This window comes from Morone saxatilis, unplaced genomic scaffold, assembly GCF_004916995.1.
Source record: "Morone saxatilis isolate NCDOM2014 unplaced genomic scaffold, NCSU_SB_2.0 Contig23, whole genome shotgun sequence".
In the NCBI taxonomy this organism is placed as follows: domain Eukaryota; kingdom Metazoa; phylum Chordata; class Actinopteri; family Moronidae; genus Morone; species Morone saxatilis.
The window spans coordinates 8,712,967-8,737,062 of record NW_023339796.1 but is presented as its reverse complement, the minus strand read 5'-3'; the positions used below and the strand labels follow the sequence as shown (position 1 = coordinate 8,737,062).

The 24,096-nt window shown below is 39.8% G+C and overlaps 1 protein-coding gene across 1 annotated transcript in view; it reads left to right on the top strand.

Annotated features, from left to right (window-relative positions):
• Nucleotides 1-9,144: 9,144 nt before the first annotated feature.
• b4galt2 (UDP-Gal:betaGlcNAc beta 1,4- galactosyltransferase, polypeptide 2) overlaps nt 9,145-24,096 on the top strand; it is a gene marked incomplete in the record, with an annotated part of 149,192 nt that continues 134,240 nt past the window's right edge. The window contains 1 exon segment of the mRNA XM_035671515.1: nt 9,145-10,220. Coding sequence (XP_035527408.1) covers nt 9,809-10,220 — 412 coding nt within the window.

The window sequence follows — 24,096 nt, the reverse complement described above, 5'->3', positions numbered from 1 at the left end:
TCTGTCTGTTTCCATCCTGTCTCTCCCTCCCCCCCTTCTCTCTTCATTTTTATATCACTCATTCGCTTTTAGCCGGGGGATATAATCTCGAGCGCAGACCCAGCAAGAGTGTGGTTTTCTTTTGGAAATTGATTTGTAGTGTTAAAAAATTATTCTTTGTAGACTTTAGATGGACTGCAAAACCCCCCACTAAATTTTTAAATTGTAAATAGAGATAATAAGTCAAAAAAAGTAATTTTATGAGACATGCTCAAATTTAAGTGACCTCTTTTTTTGTGCAGTGAATGAAGGTTTTCCTACTTTTTTCCTAATGCATTAGACACATACTGTTGAGGCTGGTAGCACCAAGCTGAAGATAACTTCTGTTCGTCCCACTGTGCACCGGTTGGTTTGTAGGAGATGAACTTGCCTACAGCAAGATGTGCTGGAGCCATGAGAGAGCTCTGGTGCTCCATACTATCAAGTGTAGCATGGCTAATGCATTTTTAATAAAACCGGGAGGGCTGGGTTGTAGGTTAAAACGCAAGGGGCCCGGGGCTCAAGAGACAGAAAGAGAGTGAAGGAGGCAAAAGAGAGTTGCTCCGGCTGTGATCTTCATCCAGTTTAAATTTTGGCTTTACACCCAGAGTCAATCTTCATACGATAACTTTCTTTTTTACTTTTTAGCTACTTTTTCTTTTACAGTCGACATATGAAGAAATATCACATTTACATTGTTTGAACCTGCAATGACTAATTGTTTTGGACACTTTGGGGCAGCAGAAACGAGCTGTGAACACAACACCGACATTGTTAACACCTTTTAAGAGTTGCAAGCTGCTGCCTATTAGACAGAAGATACAGAGCAACATTAACATTCATTTGGAGTCGTGTTTTTGACCACCTGCAGAATGCAAGTTCAATATTTGTTTTCATTTAAACAGCTAACTGCTGTGACTGAAAACAGTGTTAATGAGAACAACAATGAGTCGCTATTTAAGCAAAAATTGGACCTTTTGGGAAACATGCTTATTTGCTTTCTGGCGGGAGACTGATACCAAACAGTCTGTACACTCAGTAAGAAAGTTGCAGTCGGCAGCCTGTTAGCCTAAGCTAAGTTGCTAAGCAAATTAGCTTAGCACAAAGACTGGAATCAGGGGGAGACGGTTAGCCTATTCTGCCTACCAGCTCCTCTAAAGCTCACTAGTTGGCATGTTATATCTCTTTTGTTTCATTTTTACGTTATGACAATATTTTGGCTCTGAGCAGTTGCCAGGCAACCAAAGGAAACTCCAGGAAGTGGAAGCTGTGTCTGGCCAAGTGGCTTTCTAAAGTTTCATATTTAAAAAACAGACTTAAGAGTGGTGTCAATCTTCTCATATAACTCTTGGTAAGAAAACAAAAAGTCCAATTTCTGAAAAAATATCTGACTAAAGCTCAGAAGAGCTGAGGGGCTACTGCAGAGTATAATGATAATTCTCTGTAGGTTTATCACTGGAGACACTTTTCACATACAAGTAGTCGTATGATCCTCTGTTAATATAATAATACTGAGTAAAGCTGCTTTAACGACTGAAGAAAATACAAGAGTCAGTTAGTTATCTGTTGTCTTCCACATCATTTGGTTAAGATGAATATACAAAATAAACAAAACAAGGCTTGTAGCCCGAGGGCTCAGCTGAGAACATCTGCTATAGAAACACACAGAGTCTTGTAGCAGGTGAAGCATCTCTCAATGCTGCTGGGAAAGGATGGCCTTCTGCTCTGTTGCATTAAACTTGATTAAAAATGATCAATGATGTCACTGACAGGAAATCAAGGCCTGCGTACAGTGTCATATTCTTTGATCTGCTCAGCTATCTGAAGCCAAATGGATAGAAATACAGTACGTGGAGGAGTTGGCCCCTGACAATACAGCTGTATTACTTTATATTCAGACAGCCCATCTTCTCTGCAGTTATTGATTGATGTTTTCAATTTTTGCATCTGCTACCTGATTCACAGCTTTCACTCATCCTTGTGCTCCACTCTCCTTTCTTTCATCCCTCTTTGATCTCCTGCCACATGATCCATCAAGGTGACCTGCGCTAAAGCCACGCATGTCCTTGTGTGTCTGCCCCGCTGAGGTGCCCTTAAGCATTTCACTGATCTCCTAGCAGCTCCAATGGTGCTGTCCTGTACCCGAACCTGAAATAAAACTAGAACTCCCAGTATTTCCTTCCACATAACCCAACTGCGAAGGTTATTCTGTGTTGAAATGGACTAGTGTTGGCTGGTGTATTGTGTTAACTGGTTGATGGCACTGTAGGGAGGCAGTCTGAAGCAATTAGAGGAGTGATAACAACTGAAAGAACAGGTAGAAAGGGAAGTAAAGGCAATCGCAGAAAGAATATTTTTATTATTTATATTTTGTTTATGCAAACCTCAAAATGGCTGTAAAAAGCATTCACAGTACCATTTGTGGCTTTTGTAAGACAGATGCGAATCCATCTGGACTGTCTTTAAACGCAGTGATGCTTTCATATATTAAAGAAAATGACACTAAAGAAAAGAAATCCCTGGCTGTTACAACTTAAGTGGCCTATAGACCAAAAGTACTGATGTATTTCCTTTTATATAAGTAATCTGATGCTTATATGGTGCACTGCAGGCACCAGTTGTAGAAATGAATTGCCATTTTTTTAGGCCAAAACAAACAAACAAAAAATCTCTTATTCCAGATTCTTAATTGTGAATATTTTTAAATTTTCTTACAGACTTTATGTCTTCTATGATAGTAAACGGAATAAAGCATGGGCTTTGGACTTTCTAGTCAGCTAAGAAAAGCATTGGCTTCAGGTAATTGCATCTCCTATGTTATAGTCTTTTTGATCAGAACACCCTGAGTATAGACAATACTGCAGATGATTTTTTTTAGTCTGTCTTTGTGGAAAATGTGAAGCTCGGCTGCATTTTTGAATATTTGAGAGGTGAAAGCGGCGCTACGCAGTGAAAGTAATCTGCGGAGAGGAACGGGCAAACCACTATATTATGAATGGATGGAAGAATTTAGAAACTTTCTTCTGCACTTAAAGATTCCTCACATACTGAAATATACTGAACTTGGTAACTTAAGACTAAAAGATTGCCATTACGGTTAACCGGTCAAAATTTCCCCAGGCGTGCCTTTCAACCCACAAATGTTCCAGTGGAGTAGATGACCAGCGGTTAACACTGGAGGATAAAAAGTCTCCAGAGAAGCGCTGCACTTAATGCCGTAAACTTGACATAAAACCATCCGACAACAGACAGGGATGATTGTTATTTATTGCTATTTAATGTGGGCATTGAGATTTCTAACCCAAAGCTCAACAAACGGGAGGAGCTGTTGAGCTATCTCTAGGATAAAAGTACTGCTGTTGCTCAACAAATTTTTTTGGGTGTTTTCAGTTGTCCCTTCAAATTAAAAGCCTCTAGTTCAGTCACAGACCATCTCTCCTTACTGCATATGCTTGGCCTAGACTATGAATGAATTATGTACCCTCACAAATTACCAGTCTGGCCACCCGTCTGGCAACCAATTAAAATTTTAAAATACAGATGTTGAAGACATTCTGTGAGCTTTAGCTGGCACTTCATCTGAATGTACTTTTTGATACGTGGTTGTGTACCGTAAGTGTGTGTAGTGTGGACTCTAAAAGTGAGGCATCCATTACATTTATGTGACAAGACCAGAAATTATTGAACAAGTACAGTATCTCCTTTTAAAGCCTGCAAATGTTCACGTGCACAAAGAAGTGTTTCAGCTCAGCCTCAATGCCTTGATTTGACTGACTGCACTTTGTGACAGATTGGTTTGAACATACACACGCTGTGTATACTGTCACTGAATGATGTATGTGTGTTATATCCCTCTAGCTTATCTTACATCGGTGTTCTTGTGTAGCGTTTTGGTGCTAAAATGACATAAAATTCCACTTAGGTCAGGAAATCACACTCTGTACGATATTATTCGGGTCCGGGAGAGTCCCATCTGTAATTGTGTACATGAACAACTCTCTAGCCAGAAACCACAGTACTACAACTAAGCCCTGCAGTGTTATTAAAATGTAAATTTCAGAGCTGCACCTTTTTTTTTTTTTAGAGGATCAGCTTGGCTAAAAAATATTAGACATTTAACATTCATAAAATTAAGAGTTATCATTAATGGGAACTATGAAAAATTCAGAAATTTATACTAAAAACATTTTGTCATGCTTTGAGGCAACATTTAGATTTTACATTTTTATATCAGGTTTTCAAACATGCATGATTTAAAAAACTTTGAAAGCCACTGATCTACAGTTCAAAGCTCAATTCTTTGACTTCTGGCTTTCAGAGATCTCCATATTTATCCATGCTTGATTTTCCTTAACCATAAAAATAACATTTCAACCCAACCAAGTGGCAAGTTGCATGAATGCAGACCGTGATAGAATCAGTAGTTTTTGTGTACATCAAGGGAAACATGTTGCCTGCCGTACTTATGCCCTCTGTTTGGCTAGAACATATCCCCCGACTGGTGCTTCGTCAACACGCTGTTTATTTTCTGGTGACAAACACAGCCCTGTGCAAAGGGCTGTGAAAGTTTTTGGAAATGTACAATCCCTGTGCCTCCTGTCACAGCTGATGGCAGCAAACCTTAAAAAAAGGCTGTTAAGAATTTCCACTGACGGCTCATTTCAAAATATAAATCTAAAATTGCATAAGAAGGTGTACAGTTGAAGCAGGAAAACAAGTTCCTTGCCCTTACAAATGCATCCGTTGAGGCATTTCCCCTCTGACTGTGTGTTAGTGTCTTTGTACGAGTGTTTAGATGTTGTAATAAAGGCAGCACGGTACAAATAGAAAGCCACATTTGTAGTATGTGTGTGCAGTGTACGTGTGTGTTAGTACAGTGTTTCGTGAAGGCACCAGCACATATTTAAATTATGAGTTCAAAGAGCTCATTTGGCTTGTAGTTTGTCAAGAAGTAAGGAGTAAGATGATCACAGCAAGAAAATGACATTACCATCAAAATATATTCACTCTACCTCCTGAAAATGGGATAGAAATGACAGGCTGTTAAGTTTCATGTTTATCTCCATCAGTCTTTTTCCTATCTCTCTAAGGTCAGCTGATCCTGTATGTTTTAATATTCTATTAAAAGCTTTAGTTTGGGTGAGTCAACATCTTGAATTCTGGTTAAAGTGTTGCTTACTCTTTTATTTTGTACCAAGTTCTGTAGAGTTTTGTAGAGAATTGGAACTTCACACTTAACATAGTCAACATCATTTCTTTTTCAGTACTGAAAATCAGAAAGATCAGACGCAAAGAGTTTTGAGAGTGAAGGTTAAAAGTTTAACAAACGCCAAAAAGTTACTAGAGCCGACAGTGATAAATAATATTCACATTGCAATGATACCAAAAGGAAAATCATCATATTTCAGAAGCTGCAACAGGCAAACATTTAATATTTTTATTGCATAAACAACTCAAAATTGTCATTGGTTTATATTATGTCTGTTAGTTAATCAGTTATTTCAGTGCCAATGACACACTGTGTTAGGCAGAGAATTAGCTGATTGGCATCAGCGGTTTCATTCATGCACCACAATCACTGGCTGTTTGGCTACCAGCTGGCTAGTTACGTCTGATCATATTCGTGCAGGCACAACAAGGCCATAATAACCTGACACCTCTCACTATTATTACTTAATATGGGAACTACACTCCTATAAAACGGCAAATTGTAATTTTTACACTTTTGAGTTATTGTATGCATTAAACAAACAAGATATAATGTGTTAATTAGTGAACTTTAGAGGTGCTGGTAGGATTTTTACGTTTGGACAAAGCCAAGCTGGCTGTTTTCCCTTGTTTCCATTCTTTATGCTAAGCTAACCCAACTTTCTACCGGCTTGAGCTTCATTTTCAACAGACAGACGTGAAAGTGGTCTAAACCTTTGTCCAAATCATTGGTTTCCCAAAATGTGAAACCGTTCCTTTAATTATGTTTTCACATGTTCATTTTTAATTGCTTACCTTGTTGAGATATCACCCTGACCTCTTGATGCTCACTTTGACTACATCCTCTTTCACAGTGTCTCCGATGCTGTATTATAATTCATCCACAACCAATTGAACAATGAGTTAACACGCTTGTTAACCTCTGTGATGGAGGCTGCACTCTCTGAAGCTTTACATAGTGATTAGTGCCCCCACTACTATCTGTGGTATGGGCCTGAAATCCTTATAAATTACAAAGATATGGCCCATTGAGACAAACCTCTAATTTAATTGTGATGGAACAAGGCATGACGTTCAGTATTGTGTCCTTGATTGGTTTAAGTTGTATCTTTATACTTTAGCCACATTTTCTGTTAATGTCCTGAGGACAAGATGACATAAGATCATCTTGTCCTCAGGACATCTGGACTGTCCAGACTTCTTTTGTCTGGTCATTTAGAAACAGCTTTGAAACTTAATGGAAATAGAAATGGGCAGTTGTATTCCACTTCACATATTTTCATAGACCTTCTCTGTGGGTTCCTTGGCAGACATGATGTTATCGAGGACTGTTATGAAAGTTATTGCTGCTGTTAAAATGGAGTTACAGGGATCCTTGAATAAACTGGTTACATAAAGGATCTATTTCTCTCTGTCAGTGAGGCCGCGTCTTTACTTTTCTCACTCCTTGGTCTGTTCTCCTCATCTCTTCATGACTTACAAGCTTCAAAGACTTCACAGACTGCTTCCTGACTTTATTGTTTCTCCCTGGTTGACATTTACATATTAAGTTGAAAGTGAACGCTCTGCACCATCTTGTATACAATCCCTGTGAGATATCCCAGGGAGTGAAAGAAAATAAAGGGAGACAGGAGCAAGTGAAAAACAGTGATTTCCTCTGCACCGTTTTATTTTCTTTTGTTTCGGTCTGCTGACCTTTTTCAAGACAAAAAATATAAAATCCCAAGAGCACTACAGAAAAATCAGTTGGGCAAAATGTCAGCAAATACAGAGGCAGAGGTGCAGATGGATTTAGTCCTTGTGCGCTTTCATACCCCACATGAGAGAAAAAGCACTGACACGCGTTGTATCTACATTGATCTCTGATAAGTCCCGTGCAGCTGCTCATCGGGAGCAAAATAGGTTCACGATCCCATCTGTGGATTTATTTCTTTTTGTTTTTTTTTCTTTTGATGATGATTTATAGCACTGCCACGCTACACTATGACATGGTTTAACACCTGTTGGACACCGAGGGCAACCTGCTTGGCCCTGAGCTCTGTAGTTGAAGTAGGGCAAGAATTTTCTTCTTGATTATCTGTCTGACTGCCTCACCACATGTTTGACCCCTGATACATTACATGCCAGCCTGTTTAGTCACTGAAGAGCCACACGGCTGGGAAATAAATCCTGACCTGCACAAGCATTTTAGCGCGACTGGCATGCGGCTTCCGGGTCCTTCGGTCAGCAGAAATCCATCTCATTAACTTGCGAGTTGCACAGACATTCACACACACGCACACAGAAACACACACACACACACACACCCCTTATGTCTCGGTCTTGGCAGTCTTGACTTTGCTGCCCACAGACAAAAGTCAGAACGCAGCGAGAGGCAGCCTACTTTCTGAACAGGAAGCCGACATCAGCTCAGTCACCAAACATATGTTTCAATTTGCTATATTTTGACCCTACCTGCTTCAAGAAGCAACATAGAGACTGACCTTAACAATTTAGGATTTGCATTTGGTATCATTTGTATTTAGTATTCAGTATTTTTTTTGCTACCACACCAGTTGATTCCTTCTTTGATACCATACTTATAATAAAATATTAACTAATTTGAGACAAGCAGCTGCAAAATAGTCTTAAATTGTCAAAACCATCATCAGTCATCAAGTCCATCAAAAATTAAAAAGAAGAACACAATGTTTTATCACCAAATGTTTTTGGCTATTTTACATACACAGAAATGAAACCGACTGACTTGAACATACCCATCGTTTATCGTAACATTCACACAATTTTTTATTTAAATCCAAATCTATCTGACCACATAATAAGTAAAAGGAGCTGTGAAATTTCTCTTGGTCCCAAAAATTGATGTTTTATACCAAACTCAATTTAACAGTATTTTACCGACATTCAGATCAAGTATGTATATGAACAAACATGAAATAGAATAGAATAATAAAAGGCATGAGTTAAGTAATCAGTCTGAAGTTAATAAGTCAATAAAAGCTTATGTCGCTTCCTCCCATTCACTATGAGAGTCTGGCTGATGGAACAGCCAGTTTCCAGAAATACTAAAAAAACATTTGCCAAATTCGAGGATTTTTCCCAGGGGATATCTGCGACGTTAAGTAGCACTGGAACAAATCGGAGCTGCCACTAGACATTAGATATCCATCCTTTTCCAATTACCAGCATTAGTATTTCAATATTTATCACTGCCTCTCTTTCTTTCTTGCTTTCTGACTGTTGGTTTTGCAATAGAAAGTCTGGTGTAGGGTCAGGGTTTTAATTGTCTACTTCAACCTCATCTTCTTCTTTTCTCTCATTGATTGGAAAAGCCATAAACCAACAATAAGAATAGCCTGTGGGGAAGCTCTAAGTGCCCGCTCCTTCCCTCCCTTTGCTTGTACGTTCACTGCATTCTGTATTCCCACTTGCCGTCTCATTCCATCATAAATGCTTTTTAAACCGCTTGACTGGAAAATTGACTTGGCATGTCAATTCGGCTGAACAGCCCCAGTCAACACTTTCAGTTTGTCTGCGTTTGTAGATGCTTTTGTTGTTGATTCTGTTTGTGACAAATTCTCACGTGCCCTTCTTTTTCTACCAAGAGTGAACTTGTGAATTTAATTCACTGCAACTCAACCAGCCATATCGAATAAGAACAAGGTCACTGAATACCCTTAAATTGCCAGAGGAAGATCAATGTTCAGTTTGATTTTATGCAGCGAGTAATGCAATAAGTTACTGCACTGAAAAAAAATGCATGCACAGCTATGATTAATAGCACTTCTTCTGCATTGGTTCTAGGGAGCATTGAAAAAATTAACACTGTTTACCAGCACACAGCCATCGCTTTAGTTAAACATTTGATAAATCACTGTAATTAAATCGTCTTTGTCTTTTCTTTTCCTTCAGGTGCCCGACAAAATTCCACGTTTAAGACTACCAGCAAAGGAGACAGTATTTTGAGTATCTGAGTGTTGGAGATTGATCACCAACCGACAAATTCTGTGAGTCTGACTGACCTGATGCCATAAGAAGAGGACAACTCAACTGAAACATCAGCTGATCCTCTACTCTATACTGATGAATGTTAGTTGGCAGCTTCCAATTCTGTGCCATCACTGGGATTGGGTATTATTCGGAGGTTAAAAAACGCCAGTCCTTGGACTAATTGGCCTGGCTTTTAACTTTGGCATACCACATGGCTGCAGCAGCAACTTGACACTTGGATAGTGTCATGCCCATATCAGCAAAGTTTTATCTGAAATCGGGGCCTTATGTCTTAGATTACACTGAATTTATCATTTGGTATATCTGTAGTTAAGTACATTAGATCAAGGTTCATCTCACCCAGGGATTAATGCTGATCAAAACATTTTAGTACTTTTGTCATGCAGGGAATCTGTGGACACAACAGAAACAAGCTGGCAACTCAGACTGTAGGTGAAGCTGACCTCATAGCCTCCCCATCTTTATTAATGATCCCATGAGAAGTCAGATAGTCGAGTGTCAGTTTACCACATGTCCTTTTAAGAGATCTAATAGCAGCTGATATTGCCAATATGGCCGTCTGGGTGAGCGCATGCCTGTAGCCGCGCCAGCGTTGTCGTGGCTGGCCGTCGCAGGACGGTCATCTTCCTCGGCCATGACCCGGCTGATGTTGGGCCGGACTCTGGAGCGCATCTGTAAAGGCGTCCTGCTGCTCTGCCTGCTCCACTTCCTCATCATGATGATCCTGTACTTCGACGTCTACACGCAGCGCTTCGACCTCTTCAGCCGCTTCAACAACGGTCGCAACGGATCCAGGAATAACGTCAGCGGAGCAGCAGGGAATGGACATCATTTTTACTATTACAACCTTTCCAGGCCAAACGCAACGTTAGCCAGCTACCTGGCCACAGGCGAGCAGCTGGTGCCGAGTGTGCAGCCCGAGACCAATCAGACACCTTCCCCGAAACCACTGCCACCGTGCCCTGAGAACCCGCCCGGCCTTGGTGAGTTATAATGTTCCCACTATCGCATCATTTCCAAGTACTGTTAAAAATGTGTCTAGAGTAACATAGAAGATAGCTGGCTGGCTACATTAGTTGTCTTGAGTCACAACAGTCCTGTAAGTTTACCGAACTGTTGTGACGGCAGGAGTCTACCGATTTCAGGTGTGGCTAGCTGCCTCTGGTTATCTCTCTCTACATTTAACGTTCACATCCACGAGTGACAGAATGAAAAAAGAAGACTCTAGAAAGTCATCTGGGCTCTTGTGCTGTGGTTGGTGACAGTGGTTTTGAGAATAAAGGACGCAGCAGGGGGCCATTTTACTTTATCGAGTCTGTCCCTGTCATGTGGCCAGCAAGCTAATGTTAGCCAGGCAACAGTCGGCACATATCGGGCTGGAGCAGATGTTTGCAGACTTTTCTGCTCCATCTGTTCAGTAATTGGTAAAGGAGATATCTGTGCTCTGGGATAACATGTTTTTAATGCTTATTACTGTTCAAAGTGAATCCAAATGGACACAAAGAGGGTTTTCCCTTGTGTCTCTGACTTTGAGTACATTGTTTTTGAGCTCTTGGGTCATTTTAAACCACCGTTATCCTGCTTCTATTCTGTGCTGTAAACTCCAGCTCATTATATCTTTATTAAGTCTTATGAATCTGCATGAGTGAGCTTGAAATGTGACTTTTCTATTTTGATCACTTTCTATCTTAATCACCTTTTCCGATGACCTATTTGGTAGATTTGTTTATCCACATGGCTCGCTGTGTTTGTTGTTATGGCCTGTACATACTGTATGCCCGATAATGGAGGATTTGCACATCATTGATTAGTGTAATTAATAGGGGAGCTGAGACCTTGATTGGGGCTCGAAGCTGGAAAGCACTATTTTATATTCAGTAAATAAATGCATCTCCAGTCTCATTCCAATTAGCGGGAGAGCAAGTGTAGCCATAATTTTGTTTTTCCGGGTCAGTCCGCAACATAAAATGGATTTAATGTCAACGATTTACACTGTGGTATTTCAACCTTATAGACTCACAGCGGAGCTATTAGCAGAGATTCATGCAGTCGGACACGTATAAGCACATGTCTACAGAAATGCACACAGCAGCTCGGGTACTCACCACAGCTTTCAAAGATTTCTTTGGAAGATTTAACATTTCTAAGAACACAGAAGTTGAAATAATAAATTAAGATGCTTAGAGCAATGTGAAGGCAGATTGTAGACATCTTGTGTAGATGTTTCACTTGACTGTGCTACATTTTTTTGAGGGTATAGAGGCATAGTTGGCAGTTTTTCTATTTCTTCAGTTATTTCTCTAGTGTTTTACAATTTGAAACACTGTTACGATAGATATAAATCCCATAATCCTCTTTGTGTATTGAGACAAAAATCTATACATCATCACTAGAAATGAACCATGGGAGTCTGGACTTTTTTATCATGGTATGAATTGCCTTCATCAGCGAAAACCTTTCTAATGAACTAGCACACATGCACATGCACACACACACACCCATGCATATGTATTATGGCAGTGACACACGTACTCTTGTGATACAGTACAAAAAGGTGGAGCACACACACACACGGACATCACGACCACACACATCTCATTATCATCAGTATCCACCCACCCAACAAATCAGAGGTTGATTGAGTCGCACTAAGCCCCGGGTTTACTAAATCTATAATTACATACTGGACACAAACGTTATCACACAGAGACGCACACACACACACACACACACACACTCACACACACATCATCTCTCTCCCCAGCTCTCTGTCATTAATACTTACAGATAATAAAGCTCAGGCAGGAGGAAATAACTCCTGCTGTCTTTATTTCACATTAGCCAGAGTAGCTTTGACCGCTGATCTCTCTGATCAACTCATCCTGATACCACTGAGGCAAAAAAAAACCTGCTTTTATTCAGCTTTAAAGAAACAGTTTGACAGTTTGGGAAATATACCTATTGCCTTGTGTGTTAGATGAGAAAATCTACACAACTATCTGTCAGTTAAATATGAAACTAACGATATAACATGTTGATTAATGACTTTAAGAAGTGCTGCAAGGTGGATTTTGTTAACTTTTGGACAGAGCCAGGCTAGTTTCCAATCTCCACTCCAACCTAAGCAAACCAGCTGCTGGGTAAGAGTGATATTGATATTGTTGTTTAAGTCTGGGCAAGAAAATGTGGATTTACAAAGATGTCAAACAATTCCTTTAATATTTATTTTCAAGTCCAAGTTCACAAAGAACACAAAACGTGGCTCCACAGTTAGCCATGTTAACTACTGCAACTGACTTTTTGAATTAGTTTGACTTAACTTAAAGTTCCTCTCCACTCAAAAATATGTTTTTCTTCTTGTTCCAAGTCATATCTGTCAACTGTGCAACTTCTACAAGTAGAAATTAACAACATTTTCATATTTATAGATTCTGGATTTTTAATGATAAATTCAGTAATCCATAATAAACAATGAGAGAAAGGCTAATGGTCAGGCACAGCTCTGGTTATCTCACACAGATTTCTCTCTAAGGTGCTCTGATGTTTGATGAGTAAAAGGAAATATACCAACGCTCTGTTCCATTTCTGTAATTGCTATTGTGTGATTACAACTTTTCCCCTTCGGCTGTTATTTTACCCCCAACGTTTGGAAAGTCTCTGGAGGTTGTTCCATTTCTTTGCCTTAGAGAGCTTCAGCTGCATTGTGTATCATTGATATTGTCGACCTAAATTTCAACTATACATTTCAAATAAACCTGATTTGATTTGACATGTACATTTGATAATATATCGATTTATATTTACACAGCGAATTAATTGATTCAGCCATCTTTATTCTGATCATTAATTGAGGAGTTGCTCCTCACATAAGGCATATTAATGCTGCATGTAGTGCTTGATAAAACAGATTTATATTCCTTTTGTCAGATAAGACTTCGCAGCACTTTGCTGATGAAATGAAAATATGTTGCTTATTTTCTCCCACCTGTTCCATCTGTAAATGAGCTTTGTAAACTTAATCCCTCGCGAGCACCATTGTAGCAGTGTCAACATTTTTCTCTTTTTTTTTTTTTAGTGATTGCTTTTCTCATTTGATAATGAGGTTTGTAACGTGCTTTGAAATTGGGAGTGGGAGATAAAGCTGTCAGGTTGATTTGTATGAAGCTGAGGTTCGCTGATTCCATTATTTGGCCTGGAATTGGCTGTCACTGACTCTGGATTTGGCATTCATACCAGGCACAGGTGTACTCTTGTAGCTTATCTCTGCCTTTTCTCTGTGATGGAGTGGCTGCCTGGAGGCTGTAATGAGCAGGAAGGCAGAGAAAGACTGAGCGAGTCTGTTTTTCAGTCACAGGTGCAGAGAGAGAGAGAGAGAGAGAGAGAGAGGGAGATCTAATGGATGGTGGTATGATGGTTGGTATGAAGTGAGACAGACAGAGAGGCGGGATGGAGTGAAGGAAGGAACAGCAGGTGGAGAGGTGAGGGGGCGTTGAGGGAAAAAGAGAGAGACCTTAGATAGAGGTACACACACACACACACACACACACAGAGATAGAGAGAGAGAGAGAGAGAGAGAGAGAAACAAACAAACAAGCCCTTGGCTGTCCCAGAACACCAGCTGACAGGTGCTGTCTGTATGAGTGGCTAGCATCCACAGTTTGTATCCTAGTTGCATATGTGTGTGGTTGTGTGTGTTTGTGTGTTTTGTGTGTTAGAGTGAGCTGGCATGTGGGATATGCAAATCAGCTGTTCATCAAAAATGTAACCTAGGTATTGACAAATAATGCCAAAAGAAATGCTGAAAAGCCACGTCTTTTCTCAGGAAAAATGGAAAATTAGGGACATTAATTGAAAACTGCAAACATATTAATTCTGCTTTCATCTGATTTATGGTTGATTTAAAAAAGAACCCATAGAAAGAACATTTTATCTACTACTAATTTGTTTTCCTAATTGGTAGCTCCCTCAAATGTGAATATTCGCTGGTTTTATTTGTCTGAATAATAATAAACTGAATATATTTGGCTTTTGGACAGCTGGTTTGGCAAATCACTCAATTTGAATATGGTATGCTATGGAATAACAATCTTATCAACCTGATGTCAATATCAATTTGGGGTCCATGACACCAAAAATGTTAAGAACCACTGATTTAACAGGCTACTCCCAGATTATTACAAGCTTTGGCATCTACCCTCAAAAACAAATCGTTTCGGTGTGAAACACTTTATGTCATTGTGTTAGGAGGATCACATGATCAATGCTCTATCAATAGTGCAACCATTATGTTTTATATTATGGTTTTATGTTATGACGTATACAGATCGGCATGAACTTCTTGAACAAGCTTGACACGTGTTTAAATCCAGAAAAGCTGCTGATTGAAGCCTTTTTGTGTTCTTGTGTTATTTGAGTGCGTTTCTTTTTTCACAGATTTCAGTTTTGTGCATTGGATCGCTTTTCCCACTGTTACCAGTGAATTATTTGATGTAGAACCAACCTCAAATTAAAAGCAGGTGTTCCACTGTATCTAGTCTGCATTGGACGGTGACATGAGCTCTAATGTGTTCCGTTTTGATCTGAATGTTTTTAATAGCCAATTTTCTACTTGTAGCCAGTTTATGCTGACGTGTGTGTGTGTGTGTGTGTGTGTGTGTATTCTTCTCAAGCTTGAACCCTATTATTTATTCTTGCTATTAATCACGTCTTCCTACACACACGACGTGAACGCTTGAGCGCACTCGCACAGAGCTCAGTGGGAGGTTAAAAACTATTTTCCAGGCCTTGTTTTAATTGGATGCTCTACAGGGGTTTTCCCAATCAAATGTAATTAGCAAGAATTAACTGTCCTCTTACATGGTAATGAACTACGGATGCTAGACTCGGAGCAGGATGCACCTGAGACGTCCCCATCTAGCAGGACATGAATATAATGACTGAGCAGAGAAATGCCACGGCATGCCAGGCCGTAGTGCACGTGACCTTGAAAGTGGGGTCTTTCACAGGTAATGGTCAGTGCTGGGCCGATGCAGGGTCAGGGACTTCTTCAACAATCCCTGCTACTCTTGCATTCAGTAAACATGAGCATCATTAGCTTTTTGGAGGAGTAATGTTCGTATATTTTCCCCCTCGTATTCTACCCATTATGTTCCCACCTGTCCTTACTATTAATGTTATTTGCTCTTATAAGTTTTATTATCAAAGGATCAAATTCAAAAGCTGCACCTTTTTCTACCCTTTTACTGCTGTACCTTGTCCGCTGCCACCTCTTTGCAGGGTTGAGCTTCAAAGCCTGCTGTCACCCAACTTATTCACTGTGCCAATCATTGACATATAAAAGACTTCCTCCCACTGTAGAAGAATGAAGCCAAAATAGGCTGGCTATGGCTGCTTCCATCTTGCGCAGATGACATAATTACGAGCCACAACCGACTCAATCACAAGCTGGACTCGGGGGCGGTTGAGATGTTTTGGCTTCACTTTTGGGGAACTGTCATGTAGTCCTATTTATATATGTTGATGGTTCGAATAACTATAAATTATGTAGTTTTTCGAACTATTATATTGAAGTTTGGAGTTCCTCACTCTCATTCAGGTGGCCACAAGTCAAGCAGATCAACCCAAATGCCCCTCAAACAGCTTGAAGTTGCCATTCCTGCAATGTGATGTTGGTCTTCCCTGACTGGATTACGACCAGGGAGAGTTACCGCTCTCAAACGTACGAGGTACTGCGAAGAAGCAGTGGCTCAATACTGAGGTCCCGCTGCATCGCTCAGCTGCCCATCTATCATGTAGCGTCTGAGATCTCACTCTAGAGATGTAATCTCGGCTGCTTGTATGTCATTCATTCAGTCACTGTCTAAAGCATGTGACACCTGGGAGAGATGGAAAAATGATTGACCAGCTTTTACTCTAAAACTATAGAAAATAATCTTTAGATTTTGATTTAAACTTCAGATAGTTACATACACACCAGTGTTGAGAAGTCACACTTAATAGTAATTCACATGTAATATTTTTTTATTGCTCAGATTGTTTGCTGTCCGACCAGGAGTTGGATGGAGGGTTGATATGAGTATAAACACAGGTGCAGGGCCACATTAACGTTGCACAGGGGCTGGAGGTGGGTAGCTTCAAAAACAGAAAGAACACACCTTCTGATAACTGCACAGTTGTCATATTGCTGTGTATTCTGAGCGGTCTAGATAGCCACTGGCGTCAATCCAGGAATCAGCTAGGTTTATTTCAGAGATGGAGCGTGTGTGAAGCTTTATGAAGTTTTTCTCTGAGGATCAGAGTTCTGCTAGCTACGTAAGCTAGGTACGGTCAGTAAATAATTGTTTTCTATTTCATGTTAAATACAGAAAACATTTCGTATAGGTGTGGTGGCTGCACTGTAGGTGCTGACAGGCATCTTGGATGGAGCTAGGCTGACCTTCGATACCATTTTTGCTCTCCCGATACAGATTCTGATACCTGAACTTTGCTTATCGGCCGATACCGAGAATTGATCCGATACATGTGTGTTAAAAAGTAATTAATGATATCACAGCGGTGCACAGACAGGCATACTCGCCAATAACGCATGTCAGGCAGTATCGGAGGAATTTCCTAAACTGTTCTCGGTACCAGAACACCTCTACTAATAATGTAACAAATAATGAACCAGTTACTTCTGCTATTGAGTAAATGGTTAAGTATTGCAGCTTCCTTTTTTTTCCGCACATTTTTTCAAGTTACGACACACTTTGACGTATTTTTCAGACAGTTTTTTTCCCCCTTTGGATCCAGAGATGTGTAGTCCTGTTTTATTCATAGAGTAATTTGAATGGAATGACATGTCTCTTGTAACCCTGAACTTTACTTGGGTGTCCCCTGAGGGGAAAACCATCACGAGAGCCTGAACCATTTCACCTCATCCACCACCTCCTGGAAGAATGTGAAAATGCTGTTAAAACCTCTTTTTGATGCTGGGTTGAATCCAGGGAGGCCCTTCCTTCCTTAGACCTTCACCTTCCCAGTGCTCAGTGAACTGTGAATTTGTGGCACAGCATGTTTTATGACCTGTCTCCTACATTTTTAATAGAGGGTTTAAAGAGGGCTGCTTAGGTTTAGAACAATGCCCTCAGTCAGTGGAGCTCAAGAAACATAATTTATATATTTTGGTCAAACACATAAAACTTTAAAACAAAACTTAAAATAGTGCAATCATCAGTTTGTTGAGCCATCAGTTATTGTTTTAAAAGTAAAAGAAAACAGAAAAAGCTTGTGGTTTGATGCGTTTATGCTGCCATATGTAATTACAGATCATATTTTTTTTAAAACAGTTGTTTATTTTGAAAAGGTATTTCATCTAAAATTACAAATAAGGAAATGCTGACAAATGAGCATGAAGATTGATGACGTGTACAGTACTGCAGGACTTAAGTTTGTATCTATTTTCTTTCTGTAAATTGTATTTCCTACACAGAGAGAGAATATCTTTTTCAACAGGGAACATGAGTTGAATTCTGTTCATGTGTTTATCTTGGTGCTGTGACTTAAAGTGTGTCAGTGTTATGTGAAGAGGATGCAGGAAAATAGGTATAAAAAAGGAAGTCTTTCACAACTGTAGCTGGTTCACTTGGTCTGGAAAATTGGGACTGACTGAGCACTACATGGATGAGACTACAATGCAGAGTTTTACTACACTTTATATGTTTATTTATCTTATCTGGTTTCAGAAAGAGTGCACTAAGAAATATTACGAGCATTATTACTTTCGACTTCAACTGGAACTCATAACTGATAGAAACGGGGAAAGAAAATGTTTTGTTTTACGTTTTGGAATTACTTTCACATTGAGCGATTTTGCACCTCACGATCCAAATGGATCCATCCAATGGCAACGTTCAGTGCCAGTGCAGGAAGCGTTGTGCGCCGGGCAGGAAATAAGAGTGTGGTGAGCGTGTAGAACATCTGACTTTCATGCACGAGACTGATCTCCTGTCAGAGCCCGTGTTTGCTTTTTATCTTTGAACCATAACCAAGATCTTTCCCTAAACTTAACCATACTATAGTTGTCATACATAGAAAGCAGGAATTTGGAAATTTTGGATGTAAAAACAAAATGAAAACTTGATTATAATCCTAGAAATCTCTGTGTTTTTGTTTGTGAAAAATAGGCACCTTGCAGCATTTCTCATTTCAACTCTTTCACTTTCTGATGTGTTAAAATGGTTACCAGCACCAATAGTGACCATCTGCTGAATGACTCCAAAACTTTTTCAAGCTGTATCGGTCTGGTTGCACTAGATTTCCACTGACAAGCTTTCCCACCATCCTTAACAAAGCAAACGATCAAAGCAAATGAGAAACACACTAGAGTTTGAGTCCAACATTCACAAGTATTAATGAAAACAAAAATCGTATGATGACAAAATCAAAAGTGAATCGTTGATTAAAAGTTCATGTTTATTAAATAACAAACTCAACTGTGTTTATTGTTATTTAGTGAGCATGGGATGGGTCTTTTCTGCTTTATGTTCGAGAAACTAGCATATTCACATTGTACTGTTCAGCATACACCAGATAACAGGACAAGGGTTCAGGGTTTGTGCACAAAATAAACCGTACCTGGGATCAAGTAGTGCCAACACACATTATTCACATTCTTTTTGACCCTGTAGAATGTGGTAAACTATGAAAATAAGTTCAAGCTCGAGTAAAATAGCCAAAAATGAATGTCTCACGCCAGTGTTTCCTCACCTATCGCTGTGTTTATTAGGTAAGGAAATAAAATCAGTCCGACGAGAAAGAAAACAGCCTATTTTCTTCACTGCTTTCAATCAAGCCAATAAACAAGGTCGTTCCCTTCAGAAACACATTGCTACTCACTCCCACACAGCGAGGAAGCCGACGACGCCACGGCCGCACAGGCAAAGGGCTCTTGACAACATAATGGCTGCCATAACTTCATTAAAATGGCCTTGCTTCCCTTCCTCACTGCCATTCACTTCTTTCCACAGGACCATTCCACTGTGTGTGTTAGTTTCCATCCACGTGTGGCAGCATAATTTAATTTTTCCGAGCCAATTAACTGGCCTGTCTTTTCCTCAATCCATCTGGAAATTTTGTTTATTGGGTGTTCTTTCTGTCTTTCTTTTTTCCTTCTTTCCCACCTTTATTTATCTCCTCAACAGAGTTCTCCATTCTCATCATTTAGAGACTGAATACAGAATAGGAGCATTAGCAAGGTCTGTGCTTTCAGCCAGTGAAATATGAGCTGGAACTCACCCGTTTCAAAAGGTGAAAGGACACGTCCTCAATTGTCTCAGTGTTTCCAGTCCGGGCCACTGTGTTGTTGCTCAGAGATACTGTATCAACAGCAGCCTCATCTAGTGATGTGTTCAGCAGAAGGCAGAATTAGAGCTTCACCAACACTGTGTGGATTCAGGAAACATGATACGAGGTTAAAAAGGACACCTTCAGGACTTGTTTAGAAGTGGTCACTTTGTGCTTGAATGGAGTTGATTGTTTAGCTGGTGTTTCATGACTGACTGATGCAGCACAGAACAAAAAAAAAAAAAAAAAATGTTTCATGTTCATGTTTCAGACTTTCCTCCCAAGATGAAAGACGGTGTCAGTCATTCCACCAAGTGCCCCAAAACTACATATGGTCAAGTGACAAATCCCTCTCGTGGCCGTAGGAAATAAGACAGGAACAAATGGATGGGTCACCAAACTTTAATAGGGGAGGAAGCTGTTTGCTCCGGTTTCCTGTCAGTCCATGTTGTTTATTGTAAGAATGACTGCAAACATTCCCAAACCAAACCTAGACTCGCGACAGCGCTCCCCTAACCTGGAGTTGTCATTTCAACCCCATCCACCATCTTTCCCTAAACCTAACCGAGTAGTGTTTGTGACTCAATCTAAGCAAACTTTAACCATAGAGTTGTCACATCATGACACAGTTGTAAATTAAAGTAAATTAAAGTGATTTCTAACAGATTTCTAAGACAGATTTATTTCCTCTTTCCAACAGGACCGTAAGATTAGAAAACACTTTTATATGTCCTAAAGGACCTGTTGGTATGAGCATATGTCATTTTCTCTGTATCTTTGTTCATGTGGACACGAATGATCAAACTCAGTGATGCCACAAATGGATACCAGGATAAAGAAAAATAATAAAATTACCATATTCTTTAATCCTCATATTATTTAAATGTGTGAAAAATCTTTTTTAATTTAAAACCAGATATGTCTCTTAGCTGCTATGTTTCCAATTCTGGGCCCTCGTAGCGTCCAGAATCGGCTGATGTCTGTGGATGAGTTTGCACGTATACATACATGTGTTCATGTGCATATTGTTTATGTGTTTCTGTTCTGTGTGTTTGTCCACTGGTGGATGTGTTTGCATCTGTTTCTGCATGCCGGTGTGTGTGTGTGTGTGTGTGTGTGTATCATAAATGTGTCGTTGGCACCGTAGGTCTGTCTGTACACTCTCACATTATACTGTGTGCTGTGTGTGTTTGTAGTCTTGACGGGGTAATAAAACGCCTCTTCTCATCTCGGTTCTCCTGGTTCAGAGTGACTATTAAGATGTATGTGCTCTAACAAGCAAGCTCTCCAAATGATAAATGACAAAACACACTGCCTCCACACTGCTGTCATCTGGCAAAACACTGTTGTGTTCTCTCTCTCACACACACACTGCTTACTCTCCCTCAGTATCTCACCCATGTCTTTTTCACCTCAGCTTAATTTTCTCTCTCACTCTCTCTCACCCTGTATTGGATTATTTTTTTCTCACACAGACAGATAGATAGAAAACAGGGAGACGAGATGTTGAGGAAACAAAAACGACTACTGTAGCGCTTCAGTGTATAACAAAACAAAATGTGAGGAAACAAATAAATAAAATAGATAACATTTCACAGAATGAAAAAGAATAGAAAATGCAGCTGCAGTGAATATAGGATAGGAATGACATTTCCATAGATAGTACCTGTTTGGCAGCAGGCTCTCCATTTTATTCATACAGTACATCATCCAAATAGTCTTTTATTGATTAATTTTATTTATGAATGAAAAAATACATTATTTTAAAACACGAAAGAATCAAAATATACGGATCTGTTGTGGTCTTCCCTGCAACTGTAACCCTGCGGACTCGCAGTGTGGATCGTGATGACTGTTTTGATTTGTGGCCAAGCAGCAGCAGCACATGCAGGTTTATGTCACCACGTAGACCAGGAAGGAAGAGAGAGAGACAGATAGGAGGTTTCTGTGTCCGCCAGACAAATTCAGCCCAGTGCTTTTTATAATATTTTTTTGGCCTTTTTATTGCCTTTAATCTTTAATCTTTTGATTGTGACAGCTGAAGAGTGACAGGAAAGGAGGGGAGAGAGAGAGAGGGGATGACACGCAGCAAAGGGCCACAGGTTGGACTTGAACCCATGACAGCTGGAGCAAGGACTGGCGCCATGGTAGAGCTGGCGCAGCCCGGTGCATGTTGTCATGTTTCTGTCCATTCTTGTTGCCTTTGTTGGGTTTTTCTGTGTGTTAAAGCATTGAGGTAGAAGTGGAAGAATACGAGAGGTGACACAGTTAGAGTCCTAGTTGAGGTACAGAGAAAAAGTAGGCCTCCTGCTACAAAACAACATGTCACAAAGAATTGGTGTAGGTGGTCTGTTGGTGCATAGGGAGTTTGGCAAATGTTCAAAAATAAGCAAAAAATAAATGAAAAAAAGAGTATTTTCATAATAAATCTCTGAGGGAGTGCAGATGGAAACAAGTAAGTGCCTACAAAGGCGCGACCATAAGGGTGCACACAAGAAAAATGAGCGCTCCTTATTTTCTACTTCTATTGTGACCTCTGAGGAATCCAATCCGATATCTTGTCACATTGTCGTTGTGTTTTCTAATTTTTATTGTGTTAATTTGTCTTTTTTTTTGTTTGTTTAGTCATTTGTCATCATTTCTGTTATGTTTGTGAAATTGTATATTTTGCACCTCAGGGCCACCTTGAAACAAAAAGCTGCTTTGCAGATTTGCATATGTTTTCCCCATAAAAATCACAATGGAGATTGTTTTAGATGGAAAAGACCGGTATTCCTTTGAGCCCATTGAGTATCAATTCAGTTGTTGTGAGGGAGATTCTGTGCAACTGAACTCTTTAGTGATGTTTTATTAGCTGCATTGTGAAACTGTCTTTCTTTTTCTCAGTATTTGTTTGTGTGGAGGTGTTGCTACGTGTCCAAATGTATCTGTGTTTGTGCGAGGTTTATGTGCCGTTAACAATGGATGGCATGAAAAGATCAAAGGGATTTGCTGACATCCATACGGGATAATCCTTCAGCCTGTTAATGCAGTACGTTTATCTGATTGGTCATGGAGAGAAAAGAATAGGACCAATACTTGATGAATTGATAATGACCTACAGTGTGAATTATGTCAGGTTTGGTGACACGCAGGTTAGTGTGAGTGTCTTGAAGAGGATAATTGGTTGGACCTGGTGAATCACCAGTACACAGGTCAGTAAGGTCAGTTATCATCAGTTTTCGACATCATTCCTGTTTTATGTGAGTTAAACTAGGGCTGTACCTGACTCAGAATTTTGTCAGTTGAATTGGATTTGGCTGTTCAATACAAATACTTGACTATTTGTTCCTTTTTTTTTCAGTTCAGCGCCATACTAAACTCCTCTATCAGCAGTTCCTGCGGTGGAAATGCAGCTATGAGTCTCATATTTTAGAGTACTTCACGTTTGAATGTCTTTCTTTGATGTGAAAACATCAGATTTCCTACTCATAGTTCAGCTCACCACGGAGCGTCTCTCCTGCTGGGCCGCTAACAGCACTGTCAACTGAAGTGTCAATCACAGTGGACGGCAGTAGAGGATGTTGTACCACCATCTGGTTCAAAAGAAGTTCAGCCAACTTCAGCGCTGAAGAGAAAGAGAGAGAGAGAGAGCGTTGGAGCATCTGCTGCCCGGCATTCTGCCTTCCGTACTTTTCTCTTCTTCCATCACTGTTAGTTTTGTGGTCATTTTGAGAAAATGTGTGACATGTGCAACTTGAAAACAATAAGGGACTGTGTGGCTTACTGCTGAAAAAATATTTATACCCGAAAAAATAGACCGAAACATTGTTTAATAAATACATATTTTTCTGAAGTAAGTCAGACAGTGTGTGGGAGTCCCTCATTGTTTTTGAGAAAAGTTTATAGCCTGCCATGCTGTCGCCTTGTGTACAGTGACGCAGCGATTGAGAGTGACAAAATGTGAGACGACTCGGGGTCTTCTCGATGGATGATTCAATTCATTGACTTTTCAGGGGAAGCCCCATTATTTATATAAAACATTTTTTTCAGTCTATGATGTCAATTTTTTGGCCATTTAACATGACTTACTAGTTGTGTCCTGATCCTATATTACATAATACGTCTATTTCTGGTGTGCTATGTGTTGACAATAGAGACAATAGTGTCTATCAACATTACCCTTTGGCATTAACCACATTTTCTCGGAATACTGACATGTTTGAGTACACTTAGTCTTATCGCTTTGTCAGTAAACCCTTTGTTGCGTTATCCCCTCTTTATCAGTACCATCTGGTATCAAACTGTTACAATATGTATGGTTTTGTACATATTAAAAAGAATGGGTACATAGTGGTGCACGTACATCGTGAAAATAACCACCGTTCACTTGGTTTTCTAGTTTCACTCCCACTGTCCAAATGTGCAAAAGAGCAGAGAGGAGGAAGAGGGAGGAGAGGCAAAAGCTGCACCAGAGTTTGTTTACAGTAATCTAATATGTTTTCACAAACATTGAGCATCTATCATACTGATGGCTACACACACACAAACACACAC